Source organism: Macrobrachium nipponense, chromosome 21, assembly GCF_015104395.2.
Source record: "Macrobrachium nipponense isolate FS-2020 chromosome 21, ASM1510439v2, whole genome shotgun sequence".
Taxonomy (NCBI): Eukaryota; Metazoa; Arthropoda; class Malacostraca; order Decapoda; family Palaemonidae; genus Macrobrachium; species Macrobrachium nipponense.
Window position 1 is genome coordinate 1,704,199 of NC_087212.1, and position 22,748 is coordinate 1,726,946.

Here is a 22,748-nt window from a genome sequence, read left to right on the forward strand (position 1 = left end):
AGGAAGTCGTCGGAAAGCTCTCCCGCGACTCCCTTGGTATCCGATTCTTCGTCTTCCTTCATGCCCCCCGCTCAGCTTCTTCGTGTATTTTGTATTGGGGTCTTCCTGCGTTCGGGGTGGGGCATGTGTCTTCCCCCTGTGCGTGAGGGAACCCCTCTTACTAATCTATCTATGTTACCGCAGGTGCTACATCCGTGGGAGACGACCTTGGACAGGTATGGACCACCGCGGAGGCAGGCGTGCCTAGCATCCCCACGGGCTGCTGCAGCGTCTAGCGAGGTCTGGGGCGGTCTCCACTACTACCACGGCCGCTTATGCTGCTCCCCCCCCTCCTGGTCTACACTCCCATGCTGTGTCGATGACGCCGTCTGCCGCTACTAGGGCCGCAGCCGTACCGAGGTGGGGTTGCCGCCGCCGCCTGTTTTCTTCGTGTTGCCTGCCCCAGACTTCCGCTGTTCCAGCAGCTCGCCCCTGGACCGGCCGCCAGGACCAGGTTCTGCTGGCTGCTGATGATTCTACGAGGCGATCGCTGGGCCTGCCGTACCTGCCGCTGATGTGATTCCCGCTGTTGGCTTGGCTGTCCCTTCTGGGTCTACCGCTGCCGCTGTTCCTGCCGCTCCTGAGCTGGTTGCTGTTCCTGTCGCTCCTGGTTCCTGAGCCTGTCCATGCTGGTCCTGCCCACGGTGTGTCTTCCCAGTCCCAGGTCCTTCCGGACAGGTGCAGTCGGGCCTGTTGCTTCGGCAATAGCCCGGCTCCGGCCTGGATGGAGGACCTGACGACTGTCCTGCGTGAGCTGACGAGGGGAAGAGGATAAGAGGAAGCTGTCATCTCGTCTTCATCGTCTGCTGCTGCCTCTTCCCCTTCGACTTCTAAGGGCCCATAAGCCGAAGAAGAAGAAGGCTGCCTTCCCCCCCTAAGAAGTCTCCTTCGGGAACTTCTAGGGCCCGTCCCACCTCCCCGGTGGGACGGGGGGTCCTTCTGCTGGTCCTCCTGCTCCTTCGGGAGCGGGGCCCGTCTCCCCTTCCGTAATGAGAGATAGACGGGGACCAGAGAGTATCAGTTAGCTCTGGTAATTTCCTCGCCTGGTGCTAGCGGCGATGCCGCTACGCCAGGTTTCCGGCTCGGTCTCTCGTCGCGAGAGATCCCGAGTGTACGTTCTCCCTCGGGAGACCGTGCAGCCAAGTTTCGGCGCAGAGTTCGCTCGGGCGACAAGACGCGGCACGGAGCAGGAAGGCGGGTGAGAGACGCTCAGGTGACTCTTGCCAGGCAGCGGCCGCTCTTGCAGCGACCAGCTGGTAACCCGGGGGGTTTTCCCCCCTAAGAAGGCTCCTTCGGGACCTTCTAAGGGCCCGTCTCGCTCCGGCGATTCGGGGAGCTCTTCTGCTGGTCCTCCTGCTCCCTCGGGAACAGGGCCCGTCTTTTCTTCTACCAAGGAGAAGAAGACGGGGACCAGAGATTACCAGCTTCGGCTGGCACTTCCTCCCGCCTGGTTTTAGCGGTTCTGCCGCTAAACCAGGTGGATCCGCCTCGGCTTCTCGTTGCGAGAAGTACCGATGGACGGTCTCCCGCGGGAGACCGTCCAGCCAAAGTCTTGACACTCGAGCTCGCTCGCCGCCAAGAAGACCGAAGCGCGGAGCAGAAGACTGGCGTGTCGTGCAGACGACTCTCGCTAGGCCCAGTGGACGCTCTCGCAGCGACCAGCTGGCTGCTCGGGTTGACGTGACGGTCGCTGACCAGCCACGGGTTGAGGCGAGGAAGGGGTCCCCGCGGTCGTCGGTACCAGCCACGGCTGGTACCAGCGGCTCGACGCGCCGAGAGGACGCTCGCCGGTCTCACCGCGACAACGAGCCTAGCAGGTCACCTGGACGCCGCTCCCATCGGGACCGGGCGGAGACGGTAACCAGCAAACAGCTCGCCTGAGCTAGAGATCAGCGTCGACGTTCTCAGTCGAGCCGCTCGCCACAGGTGAGCGGCACGGCCAGGCCTGCAGATCGATCCCCACCGCGGGTTGGTGATCGGCTGCAGCCCCCCACGTACGCTGGTCCTGCCAGCGAGCGGGGGGGGTGGGGGGAGCGTCAGGTCTGTCTCTCCACTACCTTCAACTTCCTCGGGCTACACCGGGAGAGCGAGGTAGCTAGGAGTGATCGTGAGAGGTGCGCCGCTCACGATCCCGTCACGACGCCGCACGTGCCACGTATGGTCTTAGGACCAACCAGGACGTACGCGCAAGTGATTGAGGCGACCGTCAGGGGGAGAGGGGTAGCGTCAGTTCTGTCTCTCCGATACCTTCAACTTCCTCGGCATACGCCAGGAAGAGCGAGGTATATAGGAGTGATCGTGAGAGATGCGCCGCTCACGATCCCGTCACGTGCCAGGTTGGTCTTAGGACCAACCAGGACGTACGCGCAAGTGATTGGAGGCAACCGTCAGGGATCTGTTGCTGGTCCTTCTTCTGAAGGAGGAGGGTCCTGGGAGCTGCTCTTGTTGGAGGGACTGGACGGTCCTACTCCTCAAGACGCTGTAACTTCCGAGATTCAGAGTAACTTTACCCAGGTTATTGCACTGATTCGTCAGCACAACGACCGGGGGGAAGGATCGCCGCTCCCCCCCACCAGCGGAGCCCATGTCTCTGCTCGAGTCGTTTTGGGGCCCGGATAAGGGAACCCACAACCGACGGTGGGTTTGCCGCGATCGAGCTTGCCGATTCTGTCTTGAACCAGAGTCTCTCGTCTCCGGACAAGAAGGACTCTCTCAGTTCTGGTCCGGTTCGATCAAGCTACTTCCACCTCCTCTACTGCGACAGCGGCGTTTCTACGTGTCTTCGGACACCGTATTTAAATACTCCTTCGGTCCTCCTGAGAGGTTTCGACCTCGACGAGGACTGGAATGAGTCGGAGGACGGTATCGGCTCTCTCCTGTCAGGTGTCGATCAGCCCCACCCAGACGACGTTCACAGTGGCGGCAGACCCTTACCTACAGTGAGAGTTCGTAACCCTCCTCGGGAAAAACGTTTTCTCCTGACGATACGTTTTCCCAGACTCTGAAGGCCATCGCCGCAAGGCGATGGCTGCTCCTACTCTTCTCCAACTGCTAGTTCCACTGGGAAGGCGAGGCGAGTATCCAATTCCTCCCCCATTCCCTCTCTCCTTACGGCTACGAGGGAAAGGGGAAGGATCCTACAGAGATTTCTCTGTAGGATCCCACGTTGGGACTGCGCTACCAGGGGGGACCTTCGGGTCCTATCTGACGTAAGCCCCCGGTCGTTGAGGAGGGATCCTGCCCCATTCTCGATTTCTACGGGAATCGAGAGGACCACCAGCCGATATCGTTTGACGAATTCGGTGGGGGTTTCGCAGACTGCTTAGAATTCTACGGAATTTCTAGCGCATGAAGAGTGTTAGTTTCTTACGATCTCCAAACACTTAGGCGAGACCACGGTCCAAAGTGAGCGAGACGAGAATCCCCCGATATGTTACACGATAATCGGGAACCTGCCTATGCTCGAATTCCTGGAATTTCTAGCATTAGGAAGAAGACTGCTGCTGAAAGAAGACTATCTCACAGTAGGCGACCAACCTGGAATAGAGAAGAACGGACGGGAATATCCAGTTTGGCTGGAACTATCGTCTTAGTATTCTGTTCACCATTGAAGCTTTCCTTCGAGGAAGACTTCTCCTTCACTCTCTTTAATAGAGAACGAAGGTGGTCGATCTCCAATCCTTATTTTGTTTTCTTGAAGGAAAGAATTTAGGATGGAGATCGTTGTTCAGAATCCTACAAATATACTACGTATATTAACCTCGCGACATGATTCTGCCTAAGCAGTTGAATGGTCCGAGGGGTAGGCGCATATCCTGGTTATTCTACGGTGGATTGCGACTTAGACGAAAAGTATTCTAATTGAACTGCAACCCGGGTTGCCTGCAACCTCCCAGGAGTTTCCAGTTTCAATTTTATATACTTATGGTGTTGTCACAACAACACCATTTAAGCTTTTATATTTACCGAAATTCGTTTCGCTTAAATATAATTGCTCGAGCATATCTTTTATGCTCGGTGGTTCTAGCCGAACGCATTCCTTTGTGGAAAGGATTACTTGGCAACTCAGGATGACGAGTCAGCGACAGCTACTGCGTATTGAATTGCCCGAGGCATTTCAGTATCAGCTGCCGCTTTGAGATAGACGGTTGTTTATGTCTTTCTCACCTGCTTGGATTGAATAACAACCGTATCTCTGCCCAACAATCACGGACTTAAGTCTCTGATTAACGGGGATTCTCTCATACATGAATGACTATCTACTGCTGTGAAACGCTAGTATTCATCGTCTTCGGTATTGCGAGAATTTTAAACAGATATCTATTCGACTCTCATCTTTCTGTTTACCGCCCGGTAACAGAATTCTGTAATAGTCTCTTGCTGCATCGTATTCCCGGTTATTTCCCAAGATAATGCGAATGATTTTTGCGGAATCTGAGTTTGTCCTCAAAATATCTTGTATTCGGAGGTGTACAATTGTTCATTGTTCACCCCGGATTAGCAGATGTATTGAAAAGACATCGCCTACTCCCACACCTGCCAGCTCTACTTCCAAACGTTCAGCCCATGAGAAGCAGTTCTTCAAGCGGTCTCTCCCCTGTGTTTCATTACTGAAGAACGCCCCGCTTTCATTGCACAACGGACAGCAATGAAAGGGCGGTTAGCGTTTTCAGTCATTTGTAAGCACAGGTTTAGAATCTTGAGATTCTTCTCTCGATTCAGCTGGAAGACGTAGGTTGCATTCATTGCCTACCTTCGTCTTCAACGTCACATAGTGTTGTTTCTCCTTAAGCTGAGATCCAACGTCTATGAGATTTTCTTGCCATCAGGGACCTCGGTCTTTTGAAGGCAATTGACTTTCGCCTTTTGAGCTTATGCATTAAGAGAATCATCGCCGTGCCGTCCGGCATCGGTGACTAACAAATATTTTATTTGTTTGGTCTCTCAGCATAACTCTTTAAAGGGCGAAGGTCACGTGACTTACCCGGATGCTTGGACAACTTGCCTCTACTGATTCCGAAACCAGTCAGTCGGCAGCTGTCAGAGCGCCCGAGTCAGTTACGAACTATGCTGTGGACTTAGTTCGGTTGTTCCAGAGCAATCATTACTTCGTCTTAATAGCTTGTCAGTATGAGTACTGTACATAACCAAAGTCGAGAAGAGGGATAGGTCATACGACTATTCCCTTCTTTTCGTCTTAGGTAACTGCATGACTTCTCTTGAGAAGTCAAGCACAAAGGGATGGGGATTTGTGACGCTCGATTTCGTACCGATCTTCGTTAGCGAAGACTCAGAACCCTTCGGTAACTGACGATTGGTTCGAGTCCTTCACAATACCCTCCCTAATGGACTTCACCCGCCTCGCTGCGAAGGAGATGCTGCCTTGTCGCAAGAAACTTCTCCGTGGCGCAGGTACTGAAGGCAGGGGTCTGGTCAACCAGACCACATGCCCTTCCTTCTACCTTCGGGATATTGCCCACAGGTCCTTGGATCCTTTTCCTTGGGACCCGTGGTGGCTGCTCAACACGTTGTTTAGCGAACCCAGACCCTCGCAGGCTGAACAGCATCGAGTCCTGGTGTGACATAAGAATGGATGATTGAATGAGAGTGTGACTGGCTCCTCTTCCCATCTTTTTCTTCCCCTCTACCTGTGGTTAGAGGGACACGGTCGTCACCCTGCTGGATAAGGACAAGATGCAGGTGAGCTACTCAACAGAGCCCCATACCTATCCCTTTCACTAGGGATAGGAGCGTATAATCCACCACTTCCTCCAACAAGGGGGAGGAAGTGGATGCCAGCTTGAGACAACCCATACTTTCTATGTTGTCCTCTTGCAAACAGGAACAAGTTCTTGCTTGCTGGTACGAAGAGATACGCTTGCCTCTCTCTTAGTACTCGGCCCAGAGGTCTGACCATTGATCCTGCGGTGCACACCCCGATCAATCGGACAGAGGCTTGGATCCCTCCCTCGCTCTTACGACCAGGGAGGCATTCCAGGGATGGACGAACACCAGTCTGTTCATCAAAAGACTCAGATTCCTCCCACCAAGAAGTGAGTCTTCCTATTGTTAAAGGACCGATGGTTTTGTATTACGTATCGGAACAAATGACAATTTGTTGAAAATTGCATTTTTCCTAACTATACAAACCTGAGGTCCTTTACATATAGTCCCTCCTCATGCCACCCCTCACTCTGCGTATTTTGCATGGGCCAAAGCAAAAGTGATTTGTTTACCTCCCAGTCGCGTGGCGCGCGACTGTCGGACAAGCAGTTAACTACCGTTCTCCCCTTGTTCGAAGCTTACGACCGTTCCAGCTGCCGCTAGCTACTTCCTATTGTTAAAGGACCTCAGGTTTGTATAGTTAGGAAAATGCAATTTTCGACAAATTGTCATATTTTGGGTGGGGGGAAAGCGGCCTTGGACTTTCACGGCGCCCGAAACTCTGCATTCAAGGTTGACATAGGCTAGGCTAGCCTAGGACCCCTTACTTGCAGAACTTTTGAACCACTAGCCTACATGTAAAACGTCTAGCCTAGGCTACCACTAACTGACATTAAATTAGATGTTAGGACCCCTTACTTTGCATACATAACTTTGAACCACTACTTTACATGTAAACGACAGACTAGCCTAGGCTACTGCTAACCAGAATTACTGATAAATTAGTTGTTAACGGTGAATATGTTTATGTGTGCTGTCAGTAAGGCCGTGGTGGAACGGCGCTTGGCGCCTTATCGGTATATTTAGAGATTCTTGGCAAGTACAGTATGTTCTGGCAAGAGGTAATGTTGCGCTGTGCGCGCTAGCCACAGGGGTTACAGTAAGGCCGTGGCGGAATGGCGCTTCGCGCCTTATCCGCATATTTAAAGATTCTTGGCAAGCACGGTATGTTCTGGCAAGAGGTAATGTTGCGCTGCGCGCGCTAGCCACAGGGGTTACAGAGAATTAGCCACAGTACATACAAAAAACACGACTAGCCTAGGCTATAAATCCCCCCATAACTGTAACATTAAACACCTTACTCGTTCACCATGGCCTTACTGTTCGAACACGTGCTTCGGTACTGGCTTCGAACTAAACGAAGCACTAGTTTACATACAAATTGCGACATCATGCATGTTCCTACGTGCTCACCGTCGGGCCGATAGATCTGTTCGAACACGTGCTTCGGTACTGGCTTCGAACTGACTGATAAAATAGTTCACATACAGATTGCGTCATCACGCATGTTCCTACGTGCCCACCGTCAGGCCGATAGATCTGTTCGAACACGTGCTTCAGTACTGGCTTTGAACTAACCGAAACACTAGTTTAGGATAACAAAAATAATATACAACTTGCCTTATTCAAATTTCAAAGTCGCTGCTGTCCGACGACCATGAAGGGGTACATGAAGGCATCAGTCTTGGCCTCTTTGAAATCAGTGGGGATATTGTGCCTCGCTGGTATAAGAGGTCCTGGTCTTATTGTTTCGGACCGGGAAAATCAAATCTGAGATGGGGGATGTCGGGCGACTTTTGAGCGGATAGACACTTTTGATCAATTTCAGGAACGCCCCCGAAATGGACACGGAACATCTTGTAGATACCGGCTTATGGATACAGTGTAGAAAAAATAAAAATAGCTTTCGTAAAGTTCTTTCTGCTTACCGTGTCTCGGTAGTGCGCTCCGTTTAAGAACACATCACTGCAATTCTATAGTGTTCGTGTGTACATTCGGGTCGTTAGGGCTAACGAAGTTAACGCTGTGGTTCACGACATTATGCGCAAAATAATCATCCCGGACTTTGCTGTACGACTTCCAGCAAACAGATACAATTATGGTTTGTTCCGACACGGCATACAAACCTTCGGTCCTTTTACAATAGGAAGGTACTAGCGGCAGCTGGATAGGTCGTAAGCTTTCGAACAAGGGGTTCGGTAGTTAACTGCTTGTCCGACAGGCGCGCTCGCGCGACTGGGAGGTAAACAAATCACTTTTGCTTTCGGCCTCACAGCGAGTGGACGTGTGTGTCGACGCTCTTTGCCCGCTTCTCGTCGTTTGCTTTCTTGAGTATATGGTTGTGTTTGTGTATGAAAGAATTCATTGTAAGTACAATCATTTCTCTCTTTTCATATTAATTGAACTGCAATTAATTAATTAAGATGGAATCTCCTCGCCTCGCTACCCCACGGAGACTATGCCCGGGTACCGAAGGGCGTAAATGCGGGAAGTTCCGCTCTTTCCCGGAGATAGACCCTCATATTTGTGTGCTCGGTGTCGGGGGCGCGAATGCTCCCGAGCCGAGCCTTGTAATGTGTTTATTAATTGGTCGAGGCGCAGTGGATTTTGTATGAGGGCATGGAGGAAGCTAATGGCCTGCAAAGGAGTCGTCGGAAAGCTCAAATCCCTGCGACTCCTTTGGTGACGGACACTTCGTCTTCTTTCCTGCCGCCCGCTCAACTTCCACGTCTCGCGCCTTCCCCTTCGGGGGGGGTTTCTGGGTCCTTCTCCTCTCCTGACTTGTCGAGTGTGGAGGAGGGCGCTAGATACCCTGACGTCGAGTTGTACTCTGGGTCCTCTATCCGTTCGTCTTCGCGCGAACGGGTAGAGGATCCCCTAATCACCCGACTTTTGCCTCCTCAGGTCGCGGTTGCCGCGAAGGATGACCTCGGACAGGTGTGGGCATCGTTGGGGCTGCAGGGCGTGCCGAGTGTCCAGGGGCTGCTCTACCATCTCGCTGGCTCCGTGGCGGTCACCCATGCAACGGTCACGACCACCACCACAGACCATTACAACACCCGGCTACGCTTCACCTCCTCACCTGGTGTACACCCAGCACGCGGTCTCTGTGACACCACTACATCTGGTGCAGGGGCCAGTCGCCGTAACTCGGGGGAGTGTGATGCCGCCGCCTGTGTTTGCCGTGCTGCCGCGACCGGACTTCGTGTGCCCGAAGAGCTCGCCCCTGGACCTCCCACCGGTACCTAGGATGTCTGTGCCGCTGGTCCGCCCATCTAGACCGCCTACACAGTCTGCCGTACCTGCCGTACCTGCCCAGCTGCTGTCCACGGACGTGACGTGGACCACTGCTGCCGTTCCTGTACCTGCTCCTGCGGTTTTCTTGCCGTTCCTATGATGCCTGCACCTGCTGATGTTGTTCCTGTTCCTGGCGCCGCTGCTCCGATGCTGATCTGTTCGGACAGGTGCGTCCGGGCCCTGTTGCTTCGGCAACAGCAGCCCCGGCTCCGCTCTGGATGACAGATCTGACGTCGGTCCTGAGAAGGTTGACGAAGAAGAAGAAGAGGAGGAGGAAGGTGTCGTCGTCGTCTTCATCGTCTTCTTCGTCTTCGTCGTCGTCTGCCTCTTTCCCCCTTCGTCTCTAAGGCTTCCCTGCCGAAGAAGAAGAAGGTCGCCTCCCCCCCCCTAAGAAGTCTCCTTCGGGAACTTCTAAGGGCCCGTCTCGCTCTGGTGAGACGGGGGGGGGGGGGTTCTTCCGCTGGTCACCCAGCTCCTTCGGGGGCAGGACCCGTCTCTTCTTCCGCAAGGAAGAAGACTACGGGGACCAGAGGAGTGCCTGCTAACACCGGCACTTCCTCACCTGCTGTCAGTGGTTCGGCCACAGCAGCAGGGTCCGTCTCGGCCTCTCGTTCGCGAGAGGTACCGAGTGTACGGTCGCTTACCAGCGACCGTGCAGCTAGGAACCAGACCTCTGAGTTCGCTCAGCGTCAGGTTCACGGCACGGAGCGGAAGACGGTGACAGCTGCTCACGCGACTCTCACCACCACCGCTCTCGCTCTCGCGGCGAGCAGCTGGCTACCCGGGCGGACGTGACGGTCCATGACCGGCCACGGGCTGAGGCGGGGAAGAGGTCCCCCCGTTCGCCGGCACCAGCCACGGCTGGTACCAGCGAACTGACGCCCACCGTGGGAGGATACGCAACCGATCTCACCGTGACAGTGGAGCTCTCGCCGGTCGCCTGACCGTCACTCTCAACAGAGAGCGATCGGGTACGGGCGACCAGCACCAGCTCCTCTGACACACGAGACCGGAGCCGCTGTTCTCGGTCCAGCCGTTCTCCACAGCGAGACGGCTCGACTAGGTCTGCAGCTCGATCGCCACCGCGGGTTGGCGATCGCCTGCAGTCTTCCAAGCCCGCTGGTTCTGCCAGCGAGCGAGGAGGGAGCGTCAGGTCTGCCTCTCCATACCTTCAACCTCCTCGGATTACACCGGGAGGGGCGAGGTATTGAGGAGTGATCGTGAGGGGTGCGCCCCTCAGGATCCCACCACGGCGTCGTACGTACCAGGCACGGTTCTCGGACCAGCAGGTCGTACGCACAGGTGGTTGGAGCAGACCGAGAGGGGTCTGTCGCTGTTCCTCTCCTTGAGGGAGGAGGGTCTCGGGAGTTGCCCCTGTTGAGGGACTGGAACGGTCCGACTCCGCAGGAAGCAGTCACTCCTGAGATCCAGAGGAACTTTGCGAGGTTATTGCGCTGATTCGTCAGCACAACGACCTCACGGAAGGATCGCTGCTCCCACCATCCGAGCCCACGTCCTGGCTCGAGTCGTTCTGGGGCCCGAAGAGGGAACCCAGACCGACGGTGGGTTTGCCGCGTTCTGAGCTGGCGGACTCAGTGCTGGACCAGGTTGAATCGCTTGTCTCCGGACAAGACGGTTCGCTCAAGTCTGGCAGGTCGAGCAAGCTGCTTCCACCTCCTCTGCTGCGACAGCGGCGTTTTTTACGTGCCATCTGAAGACCCCGATGCCGCCCAAACAGGTGAACCCGGAGTTAGCCAGGCTGACTTCGGGTGTGTCTCTGCAGCAGCTCCTGTCCGAGAACCTGTGGTTCTCGCAGCAAGAGACATTCGGCCTGGAATCTACCGCCATGGCAGCTTTCCAGGCCGTCTCCTGGCTAGATCTGTGGTCCCTCACAGTATCTAAGGTCGCAGCCAACTCCGGGGGAATTTCTCCCGAAGATGACTCGGCCTTCAGGAGACTTTTGCCAGTCTGGGGGAGGAGCCATCTCCTTCCTTGCCCACCAGACGGTGAACCTGTGGGCCAACCTGGTTCTCCGACGAAGGGACGCTGTCCTTACTCGGGTTTCCAGGGCTGCCGGGCGTGAAGCGGCGTTGGGACTTCGCAACGGACCTTTACGGAGTTCCACGTCTCTCTTCCCAGGAGAGATGGTGGACGCTGCGGTGGACAGACGGCGCACTGACGACAGTGACCGTCTGGTTCACCAGGCAGTCTCGAAGGCGTCTGGGCAGCCTTGGACTGCGGCCAAGTCTAACGGCTCGGCTAGCGCTTCCTCGGTGGCTAAGACGGTAAGCTGCTCGAAGCCCCGGGGCCCCGGAATGACTCTGTCTTCTTCGACTTCTAGCAGGGGAGCCGTAACCAGCCCTCCTCCCAGCCCTCCTCCTCCCGTGGAGGCTCTGGGAGGAAGTCGAAGAAAGGGGGAAACGCTAGGGACGGCGTTTCCCCCTCACCTGCTGACCGGAAGTGGGGGGGTGCCTGGCCAGCCATTGGGCAACTTGGCAGCGCTACGGCGCCGAGACCTGGATTGTAGATGTCCTTCGGGAGGGAGATCTATTACCCTTCGAATCTCGGTCACCCCTCACCTCCAACCCGGTCCAACAGCAGGCGTACGTTCCAGGGGGCATCGAAGGACGTAGCATTGAGACAGGAGATCAAGACCATGCTGAGCAAGAGAGCTGTAGAAATCGTCACGGATCAATCACCGGGCTTTTACAGTCGACTCTTCCTGGTGGAAAAGTCTACGGGAGGCTGGCGCCCGGTGATAGATCTCTCTCCCCTGAACCGGTTGGTTCGCCAGACCCGGTTCACGATGGAGACGGCACGCTCAGTGCTCGACTCTATCAGGGAGAACGATTTCATGCTTTCAGTGGACTTGAAGGATGCGTATTTCCAAATACCCATTCATCAGTCCTCCAGAAAGTACCTCCGCTTCATCCTCGACGGGACGGTGTACCAGTTCAGGCCACTTTGCTTCGGTCTCTCAACCGCCCCACAGGTGTTCACGCGAGTGTTCACTCTGGTGTCTGCTTGGGCCCATTCGCACGGGATACGTCTGATGGGGTATCTCGACGATTGGTTAGTCCTGGCGAGCTCCCGCTCGCAGTTGCTACAGGACAGGGATCGACTGCTCGAGTTCTGTCGCGATCTGGGGATCGTTGTGAACTTCGAAAAGTCCGATCTCGAGCCCAAGCAGAGGATGAAGTACCTGGGTATGCTGATCGACACGGTAGCAGGGCGAGTCTTCCCCGCAGACTCGCGGATTAGCAAATTCAGGGAGGCAGCCAACCATTCCTGTCTCGGCAGGAACGGGTAGCTCAGCGATGGCAAGTCGTGATCGGACACCTGTCGTCACTCGAGAAGGCAGTCCCTAACGGGCGTCTTCACCTGCGGTCTCTTCAGGGAGACTAAAGGAGAGTTGGTCACAGGCGACGGATCCCCCCAAGCTTTCCATTGTCACTGACACAGGAGGTGAGGCAGGACCTAGCCTGGTGGCTGGACGACAGGAACCTCTTAAGAGGAGTGCCTCTGCGCACTCTACCCCCCGGACATGCAGCTGCTCTCAGACGCATCGACCGAGATGGGGCGCACACCTGGAGGAGTTGCTGACTTCAGGAGTGTGGTACGAGAACGACAAGCACCTTCACATCAATGTACTGAAACTCAAGGCAGCGTTCCTCGCTCTCCAAGAGTTCCAGGACCGCTTGATGGGACACTCAGTGGTGTTGATGTGCGACAACACCACGGTGGTGGCTTACGTCAACAAACAGGGGGGGACCTAGTGTCTCTCCCGTTGTACCAGTTGACTCGGCAGGTGCACGAGTGGGCCGAGGCACACTCAATAGAGCTGTCGGCACGCTACAATTCCAGGAAGGAATGTAGTAGCAGACACGCTCAGCCGTCGGGATCAAGGGATAGGGACCGAATGGTCTCTACACCAGGACGTGGCGGAAAGGCTCTTCGACCTGCGACCAGTCGAGGATCTGTTCGCCACCCGGCACAACAGGAAGCTCCAGGTGTTCTTCTCGGCCGTGCCGGACCCATGGGCAGCTGCAGAGGAGGCTCTTCAACACCCGTGGGACAACCTTTTCGCCTATGCCTTTTCCCCGTTCACCCTGATTCGCAAGGTGATCAGTCGAGCACTGGTCACCCCGAATCTCAGGATGATCCTGATGGCTCCCAAATGGCCACAGGCCATTTGGTATCCGGACCTGCTGGCTCTTCTCGCAAGAGAACCGAGAGAGATTCCCCCTTGGCACAACCTTCTCGCCCAGCCACACGTCGAGCAGGTACCACCGAGCAGTCCAGTCCCTACTTTTTTTTTCTTTCACGGCTGGCTGTTATCCACCATCTCTTGCGAACGAGAGGCTTTTTTCGTAGCGCAGCAACAGAGATGGCTGGAAACGTCCGTCAGTCCTCTGCAGCTGTGTACCAGGGGAAGTCGGCCGTCTTCTGTGGTTGGTGTCGTAGACGGGGCCTATCTCCTCTCAGAGCCACTCTTCAGCAGGTAGCGGATTTCCTCGTTTTTCTTCGCCGAGAGAAGCTCCCTCCTCAGTTCCCACAGTCAAAGGATACAGAGCCGCCTTGACGCTCGTCCTGAAACTGACGGGATTGGACATCTCGAACTCGTTCGAGATCTCCTTACTTAGGAGGAGCTTCGAAAGGTCTTGCCCACCCAGGGAACTCACAAGCCCCTCTTCTTGCTGGAACCTGGCATCGGCGAAGAGAGTACGGGAACTTCAGCCGATAATGATGCGGATGAGATGCTGCTTTGTCCTGGGAGGGCGCTACGGCGCTATCTGAAGAGAACTCGACACCTCGGGCCTGAGTGTCGACGCCTCTTCGTTAGCACCGGGGTCGCCCAATAAAGAAGTATCAAAGAACACTCTTTCGTCCTGGCTGCGTGAGGTCATCAGGAGGGCGTATGAGGCTGATGGTAGTGACGACATCCGTACGTCCCGTCCGAGAGCTCACGAAGTCAGAAGTATTGGCCCCTCGTTGGCGTTTCGTAAGAACTTCTCCGTGGCGCAGGTATGGAAGGCAGGGGTCTGGTACAACCAGACCACCGGCACCTTCCTTATACCTTTTGGATATTGCCCACAGGTCCTTGGATCGGTTTCCTTAGGACCCGTGGTGGCTGCTCAACAAGTCGTCTAGCTAACCCAGACCCTAGCAGGCTGAACAGCATCGAGTCCTGGTGTGACTGTATGAATAGATAGTAAATGAGAAAGTGACTGGCTTCTCTTTCTATCTTTTTCTACCCCTCTACCCGTGGGTAGAGGGATACGGTCATCACCCTGCTGGATAAGGACGAGATGCCGGTGAGCTATATGACAGAGCCCCATCCTATCCCTTTCACTAGGGATAGGAGCAGAATATCCACCACTTCCTTCTACAAGGGGGGGAAGTGGATGCCTACAAGAGTCAAACCCATGACTTTATATTTGCTCCTGTACAGGAACAAGTTCTTACATTGCTGGTACGAAGAGATACGCTTGCCTCTCTCTTAGTACTCGGTCCAGAGGTCTGACCATTGATCCTGCGGTGCACACCCCGATCAATCGGACAGAGGCTTGGATCCCTCCCTCGCTCTTACGACCAGGGAGGCTTCCAAGGTTGGGCGAACACCAGTCTGTTCACAAAAGACTCAGATTCCACCCACCAAGAAGTGAGTCTTCCTATTGTAAAAGGACCGAAGGTTTGTATGCCGTGTCGGAACAAATGACAATTTGTCCAAAATTGCATTTTTCCTAACTATACAAACCTGAGGTCCTTTTACACATAGCCCCACCTCATGCCACCCCTCACTCTGCAGTTTTTGCTTGGGCCAAAAGCAAAAGTGATTTGTTTACCTCCCAGTCGCGCCGCGCGCGCCTGTCGGAGCAAGCAGTTAACTACCGAACCCCTTGTTCGAAAGCTTACGACCTATCCAGCTGCCGCTAGTACCTTCCTATTGTAAAAGGACCTCCAGGTTTGTATAGTTAGGAAAAATGCAATTTTGGACAAATTGTCATTTCTGGAAGTACGTTATCAAGGAACACCGGGATCAGAGTTTCGGCAGAATGGTCAGGAACCACCTTGAAAAAGGTCTCACGTGTCTGTCGGTCAGTGCCACCGAACACCAAGATCCGTCCACCTTTCGGCCACGGTTGTACATCCGTTTCCCAAATTTAGATTCGTCGATCTCAACAATATGACCAGGACCACCGAATTTCTTATCATCAGCACACAGGATTGGCAATATACTATATCCCTACAAAAATTATACCAATCCACCATGGTGTTAGGTGCTAGAGGCATAACAAAATCCCTTACAACACACTGTGGGGTTTTCTTGGTGGAACAAAATATTAATATAATAATTGTTTCTAGGGACAAACACAACGTTTTCAAAAAAGGACCTGTGCCGAACTGATACCTTCTTACTGCACTTGCTGTTTGTACAGCGCCACATGTAAATCGGCTGGCCTGTGGCCTTGCTGGTCCCATCTTTCATGAACCGTCGGTTCGCTATGTTGCACTTTGTACACAATCCTGAATAGTCCCAAAGTAAACCTTCGCTGTACAACCACTTCATAAATTCGTCGGTGTTGCGTAGGAACTCGATCAGAATACTAATATACAAATGCGTATATTTATCGAACTCGTCTGCTGTAACACTTTTAGGAAATAATATTGCGTTACGGGTGCTCTATCCTTGTCGGCGGTGGAGAACGGAAAGGGCGAATTCTGTGAGTGCAGATATGAGTGTCTGATTCATATTCATGGGACGACTTTTATTGGTTGGAAGGAAGTTAATCCATGTCCCTTGGGGATGACCTGGGTCAACCTGATACAGGATTGGTTTGATTTAAAATTCCCTCGTTGGGGGCAGGCCGACGTACAGCGCCTGTCAACGGCCAACTCAAGAACTACGTGAGCTCCGACCACTGTGTCAGCCTTCACATCAAGTGGGTACTTAGAAAAATTTACATTTCACAGAACGGAAACATCGGCAGATGGCTATTTTGGTTGTAAATTGGTCGGATAAGTGACTTTTCTGGTATATTTTGGAATTCTGGACAACTTTTATTCTATGCATTTTGTTATTTGGGGTAATGGTTTTGGAAGTGTAGGATCTGTCTGTGGATCTGTAAACTACCCCATGACTCCTCACTCAAGATTATGTAGGTTTCCCAGTTTGCATTGGAAATGGTAATTGAATTTAGTAACAAGGTTTAGTGCAGGGTAGTGATTTGTGACTTGATTGTGAAGCTTGACATGATATCTTTTATTGTTTATTGTTTTGTAGTTTTCAGTATATGAAGGAAATTGAAATCATGATTCTAATTTTAATTAGTTTTTTCGTTCTTGGATACCTATACCATGCTGATTTAATATAGAACAAGCAACTGCCATTTTTTTTATACCATTTTGGTATCATAACATTGCAGAAGTAGTATACAGCTCCTCCATATCATTTTGTGTGTAAATATATGGTACTTATTACAGTAAGCTGAATTATGTTCGTTGTTTTACATTAGTACCATCAGTACAGTACTGTACTGTACTGTCATTGTGAGAGTTAGTTTTTCTGTTATTTATAAGTCTTTCTGTTTCAGGATACTGGAGGAAATAGAGCACTGCAGGCAATAATGTTGGATGAAGTAACGGTATTACAAGGAGAAAGGTTAGTTTGTAATAGAAAGAGCATAATATACTTAGAATAAAAAAAATGGACCCCTTTGCTGATTTTGCGAGTTCTTGGGTACATCTCTTATAGAGGACCCTTGTCCCATAAGTAAACATTGATGTAAGAAATAAAGTATATATGATGAGAGCATTGATTTTCAGTTAGATATGTAAATCTACTAGTACTTTTCTCACAGAAGCTGACTGACCAAAAACCAGAGTACAGTTCATATTTTTTCTAGTTTCTCCAGGTAATTATATAATACTTTAGTGGTTTTGATAACAATAAAATCGTTCAAGGTGATTATGGGAAAAATTTAATTTTGTAAACTCTTGTTGGGGATTTTTTAAATCATTTTTCTAATAATTTACGTAAAATCACTGATCTGGTAGTTTCCTGTAAAAGAAATGAACAGAATATCAATGTTGATGCTTGAGCCCTCAGAAAGTTACCGTTACAGTGGTGTGCCAAATGGTGTGGAGGTCACTGTAGTACCAGCTACGGCCCAGAACATTGATGGAACAGCATGTGAGAGTCACATTGGTTTTGACATTACCACCTGAGTACCCAGATGTTCCTCCTAATATCATACTGAGGTGAGTATTTTTTATTGTCAGTTGATGATATTGCTTTAATTTCATTCTTAAATTTGTGCATCACACTGTAAACAGTGCATAAGATTTTTTGCAGCATTACTTGAGGTACTGGTTTGCATTTCTTTTATAACTGTCAGACGTCTACACTTTCTTCAGTTCTCACAACTCTTTAATGTAAAAGTCCTTTGGGCAACCTTCGTATGATTGTATTTAGAAACGTGAGTCCCAGGTCTTGTTAAACCACTTAAAAATTACTCTTTTCTTTGCAAGTCCATCAATCAATCATACTGTTCCCTCATTTGAGGTTCAAGTGGTTGTTGAACTTTGTTACATTGTTGTTAAGTGGTGATTAAGGGTGGTGAGTGAGGAAATACCCTTCATTTACCTACATCAGCATTCACTTTTTCTTGGCTTTGCTCACTCTCTTCCCAGCTGTTTTTTAATACTATGGATTTAAAATGAGATGTGTTGTTTGCTCATCATTTTGGGTTGTTAATTATGCCTTTCTTATTGGTTTTGTCCTAGATGCAGAAAATCATGCTCGTGTTGTTGCAGGGGTTGTGGGCATCCTTGGAAGCACTTTATGTCCCTTTGTATCATATAAACCCTTACAGGTACAGGCAGTCCTGGTTATTGACGATCAGTTTTATGGGGCTTGTCAAGCGACGAAAATTTTGGGGTGATTTTCGGCGCCAATTTCTGCTTATCGGTGCTAATAGTCGGGTATTGACGCTGATGTCCGGTTATTGGCACCGAAATCCGGTTATCAGCCATTTTCGTTTATTGTCATAGTTAGAACTGAACCCAGGCTGACAACCAGGTACTGCCTGTGCTGTTCTTCACCTTTATGCCATGCTGTACAGGAGCTCACAAAAGTTATTTTCCCCTTTCATTTTTGCTTGACTTCAAATGACAATTTCACATGGATTTGGAACAGTTCATGCAGTTCCATGAAATGATCCCGCCGAAGGGGCAAGTTTTAATTATGAAAGGTAATGGTTTGCACTCTTGTAAGAACAAATATAAAAAAAATTTTCATCATATGTGTTTCTAAGATTTGCAAACCAGAGCCTTTTATCTTAATCCCACATCAAGTATCTCTGCAGAGTCTCCCAAGAAAAGGTGCTTACCAAACTTCAACAGTCCTTTGGAGCTTGTGCAGGGAATATTCCTTGATAATAGGATCTGGTTTTTATATGTAAAGAAATATAAATTACCTTCAAAATTTGATATCTTGATGATTGGTTGCCCAAAGATAGGTCAGAGTGGTTGTTTGTACATCTCTGCTTCTTCTGTCAACAAGACATATAAAAATTATGAGCCTAGGGATATTTGAGACTTCCAGGGAGGGCTAAATGTTATTGGTTGGTTTGAGTGAAATGGTATGGTTTTCTTAATAAAACTTGATCTTCACTTTCATTGCTTTTGAAAGAAACTTGGTAATACTGTTCTGTTATTTATGATTCTATGAAAAAATTTCTCTGAGAAAAGTTTTATGAATCAAGGTAGTTTTGTTGCAAATGATGTACATGTTTTTAGTATTTCATGTGTGTACAGTAATTCAGGAGTTAGTAAAAAATTCATTATAATGAACATAGCAGGAAATAAAGGATTATTTTTTTTATCCTCAATGATGGTTTAGAATAGGTCTTTTTATTATTTTGTTTACCTTTTTTTTGTATGCTAAAGTACCAGGTATGTTTACACAAGGTGTTTAGTTATTGAGCATTTTCCAGGAACCCAAGGGGAGTAGATGACTACGTTTTAATGAAAATCCAGAAGGAGAGCAAACAGAAGTGTGAAGAATTCCTGGGTTGTCCTGTGATTTACGAGTTGATTGAAGTAAGTTGATTTCTAGATTTGATATTTCTTGGGTAATCTATCTGATTGATATTGTATGAGGTAGCATTTGATAAAGAAATAAGAAGTGGTTCCGTGTGTACGTTGTTTAGGTAATTGATGTCTCTCTTCATTATTAAACAGGTTGTCCGGGACAATTTGACTGCAAACAATGCTCCAAGCTGCCCTTGTGCCATATGTTTACATCACTTTACGGACACAGATGTTTTTACTAAGACTTTATGCTTCCATTATTTTCATTCATACTGCTTGGGAAGGTTAGTTGTATGTCTTGAATTATTAGTATTTGCCAACTCTGCTTGCATACCTTGTGTACATGTCAAATGACCTTTGTTATGTGACCATTAGAGGAAAGGAAGCTTGAGACCTGTCCATATTTGCTCATACAGTTCAGAATGTGTCTTTTTGTTAATTTAGGTACAAAGTCAATTCTCTTAAGATTTTCCTTTGAATAACTTAATTTTTTCACGAATTATAGCAGCCCCTTGATACATTTTCAGGTACATTGCTAGTTGCGAGGATGAAGCAGCTGCTGAGGAAGAAGAGCCTCAACCTGCATGGATGGCACGAGAAAAGAAGCCCATCATGTGCCCAGTTTGCCGAGATCCTCTACAAAAGGAGGTAGAGTATTCAGTCTTATTTTAGATATACCGTATATTTAGGCGTACAAGTCGACCCTTTAGCCCCAAAAAATCATGCCAAAATTAGGGGGTCGACTTATCTAACGGTAACAAAAAGTGAATCTTTATTTTTTAGGCATATTGGTACAGGAATCCAGGCTTTACAGTAGGCTAATAACAATGACAGCCTTGTTGAGGTAACTATGTATGTAAATACCAGTATTAAAAACATTTCACACTGTAATACGACAATAATAATACATTAGAACATCCATTACCTTGAATAAAATGAAAAAAATCAAAGTATCTTGAAGAAACCCCAATCACACAGCAAGTGTAAAACACCTTGCGCAGTCATTTGTAGTACCGTAGTTGAGAAGGATGCGTTCACTCTGACAGTTTTGTATTTACCGGGGTATTGTTCAAAAATATTTATGGTATGACATCTTTATTTATCACATAAAATAAAATAAAAAAAATTGTATTTAATGGTAAATATGTATTGAAAATTACTTGAGCATCGTCACTTGATTAAACAATTCATCAAAACATTAACTTGAGTAGCAGTTTGTACATACATATATACGTAGGCTGTTATGCAGCGTTAGTTAGCGCTTTGTTTGTTTGCATTACACTCGAGTAACGTATCTTTCGTTTCGTCATTTCTAATCATATTTGCAGGTATTCATCTTTTGTATGTTACACATTTGTTAATATACCGAGTATATTACCTGTATTTCATATGGTAAGTAGAGCAACATATGTACCATAATAACATTCAGGTTATTTTATATGATACGTTTTACCCTGCTGCTTATATTGAGCGTATGGTTGGCCTCACATTTTATAGGTCGACTAATATACCCGATATTAGTTAAAATCATAAAAATTTACTCAGAATAGGGGGGTCGACTTATCTTCCGGTTGACTTATACGCCGAAATATACAGTATGTTGTACTAGAAGTCGAATTTGGTTGGCCTAATGTTTCATAGTCGTACTGCAAGATATTCTCCCGTTACAACCTTTTTACTCTCAATTTCCCTTGCAGTAGTGAATGACCTCATAGGTCCTAGTGCATGGCCCTTGGCCTAAATTAAGTATTCTGTTTCTTTCCATTCACTTACACTTAACCAAGGGAAATTAATTTCACTGAGGTATGATACCTGGAGAAGAGAAAGAATTTTGTGTTAACTATATCTTAGTGGAACAGTCTAAGATTCTGTTGATTTGCTATAAAAATGAACTATTATCCTGATGACAGCAGAGAATTTTCCATTGTGAACCATTTCAGCAATTACCTGTTACAAAAGTGAAAGTAAATTTGGCACTGGCAAATAAAATCCTAAGTAAGAAAGTGCTGATGCATATATTCAGAATACAGTCTCTTTGTCATTATGGAAATATATGGCTGGGAAAACTTGTGCATTTCTATATAATATACAAGTGTTTAATGTTTTGTGAAAAGAATGGCGTAGGCTTAGTTTTGTGGAAAAGGTGCGTACTGTGAAAGTCAGTAGTAAAAGGAGGGGAATAAGTCTGAGAAAATGCTGAGTTTAGGGATAAGCAGAGAGGTTGGAAGGAAAGGATTTGAAAGTTAAGTGCAATGTGTACATAAGAAATGCTTGTCCATCGTCGAATCACGTTATCTTATGGTGCTTTAGTTTTATTTGCATTTGTCATTGCAATTGCCAATGATCCATCCAAAATAAACACATACTGGTATACCATCTGTTTGTGCAGTGGTAAAACGTGAATGTGGAAAAATCAACAAAGCATTATGGCATATTACAAGCAAGAGACTAAGTTCACCTTATGATTACAATGGAAATTTAGTTGGAATCCATTCCTCATTTACTGACATGGTTTGACTCCAAGAACCAAGTCACTAGCTCATGCTAAATCTTCATTTTTCAATTGTGGTTGTCTAAGACTGTTTTTTGGAGATTTATTCTTCCTTTTTGAAGTGGACCTTATATAGTAATATTTTAAGCAGTCTACAGTACCATAATGATTTTATAACTATATCTCTTTAAAAAAAAAATTCCCTAACATTCAAGATTAGGCTAACCTAACTCGGGCAAATTTGTAATGTTTTGCTCAGTATTCAGTGAATTCTATGTAATCCTGTTGATTCCTTTCTTGTTCTTGTATAGTAACTCAGAAAAGTTGTACAACACTCAAAATCCTGTGATATTATCTGGGAACTTTCTTCTAAACGTATGATGCTACCTTGCATACGTTTGAAGTTTCTTTATATGTAATTTATTATATAACTTATTTGCAGCTGAGTAGTGCTGAGTTGCTGATGTGCCTTCCACCTGAGGAGGACAAGACTGTTGCAGAGTTTAGGGCTGATGATCCAGATATAATGGCTCTTCAGCAACGCATGGCCAGACTATACGTGGAACAGAAGGAGAAAGGTGGCATTATTGATCTTGAGGAAGAGAAGAACAAATTTTTGCTCTCATCCAATAGGGTATGTTATCATTCCTCAACAGAATATTCTACAAATCAGTAATTCAGTAACAGAATATGCTGCTATTGAGTCACAAAGCTTTTTACTTTAAATAATTTTGTATGTGAATTTCTAGCTAGTGTTTTTATAAGGATTTTTTTTCTGTAGGACATAACATATGCATTTTTGAAAATATTTTACAGCAGGTAGTAAAATTGGCTTTTTTTTTTTTGCTCATTAGACATAAGCAGGACTTGTTTTTCTGAGTGAATTAGAGGCTGGTTGCAGAGATTATGCACCCATATTCAGTAATTTAATGGGTAGGATATCTATTACTGCATTTCTGTCACTATTGTTTTGTCTTTCTATTTATCCTATTATGACAAACAGTCACAATTGACAGAACTTAGGTATGGAGGGATGGAAACGTTCTTTGTCTCAACAGAATTTTAACAAATTGTTTATCTGATCCAGATTTGATTAATGCAG

The 22,748-nt window shown here is 48.6% G+C and overlaps 1 protein-coding gene across 2 annotated transcripts in view; it reads left to right on the forward strand.

The window, feature by feature from the left end:
- LOC135197683 (E3 ubiquitin-protein ligase RNF25-like) overlaps positions 1-22,748 on the forward strand; it is a 72,652-nt gene that overhangs the window by 40,767 nt on the left and 9,137 nt on the right. The window contains exons 1-5 of one of the 2 annotated variants that reach the window (XM_064224700.1): positions 17,187-17,322; positions 19,059-19,164; positions 19,306-19,439; positions 19,683-19,803; positions 22,089-22,280. The exons of the other annotated variant lie outside the window; for it this stretch is intronic. Of the exons in view, the coding sequence (XP_064080770.1) occupies positions 17,243-17,322; positions 19,059-19,164; positions 19,306-19,439; positions 19,683-19,803; positions 22,089-22,280 (633 nt within the window). The 5' untranslated portion in view covers positions 17,187-17,242. Of the gene's footprint in view, positions 1-17,186; positions 17,323-19,058; positions 19,165-19,305; positions 19,440-19,682; positions 19,804-22,088; positions 22,281-22,748 lie in introns of those variants that run through there. 2 annotated transcript variants of the gene reach the window in all.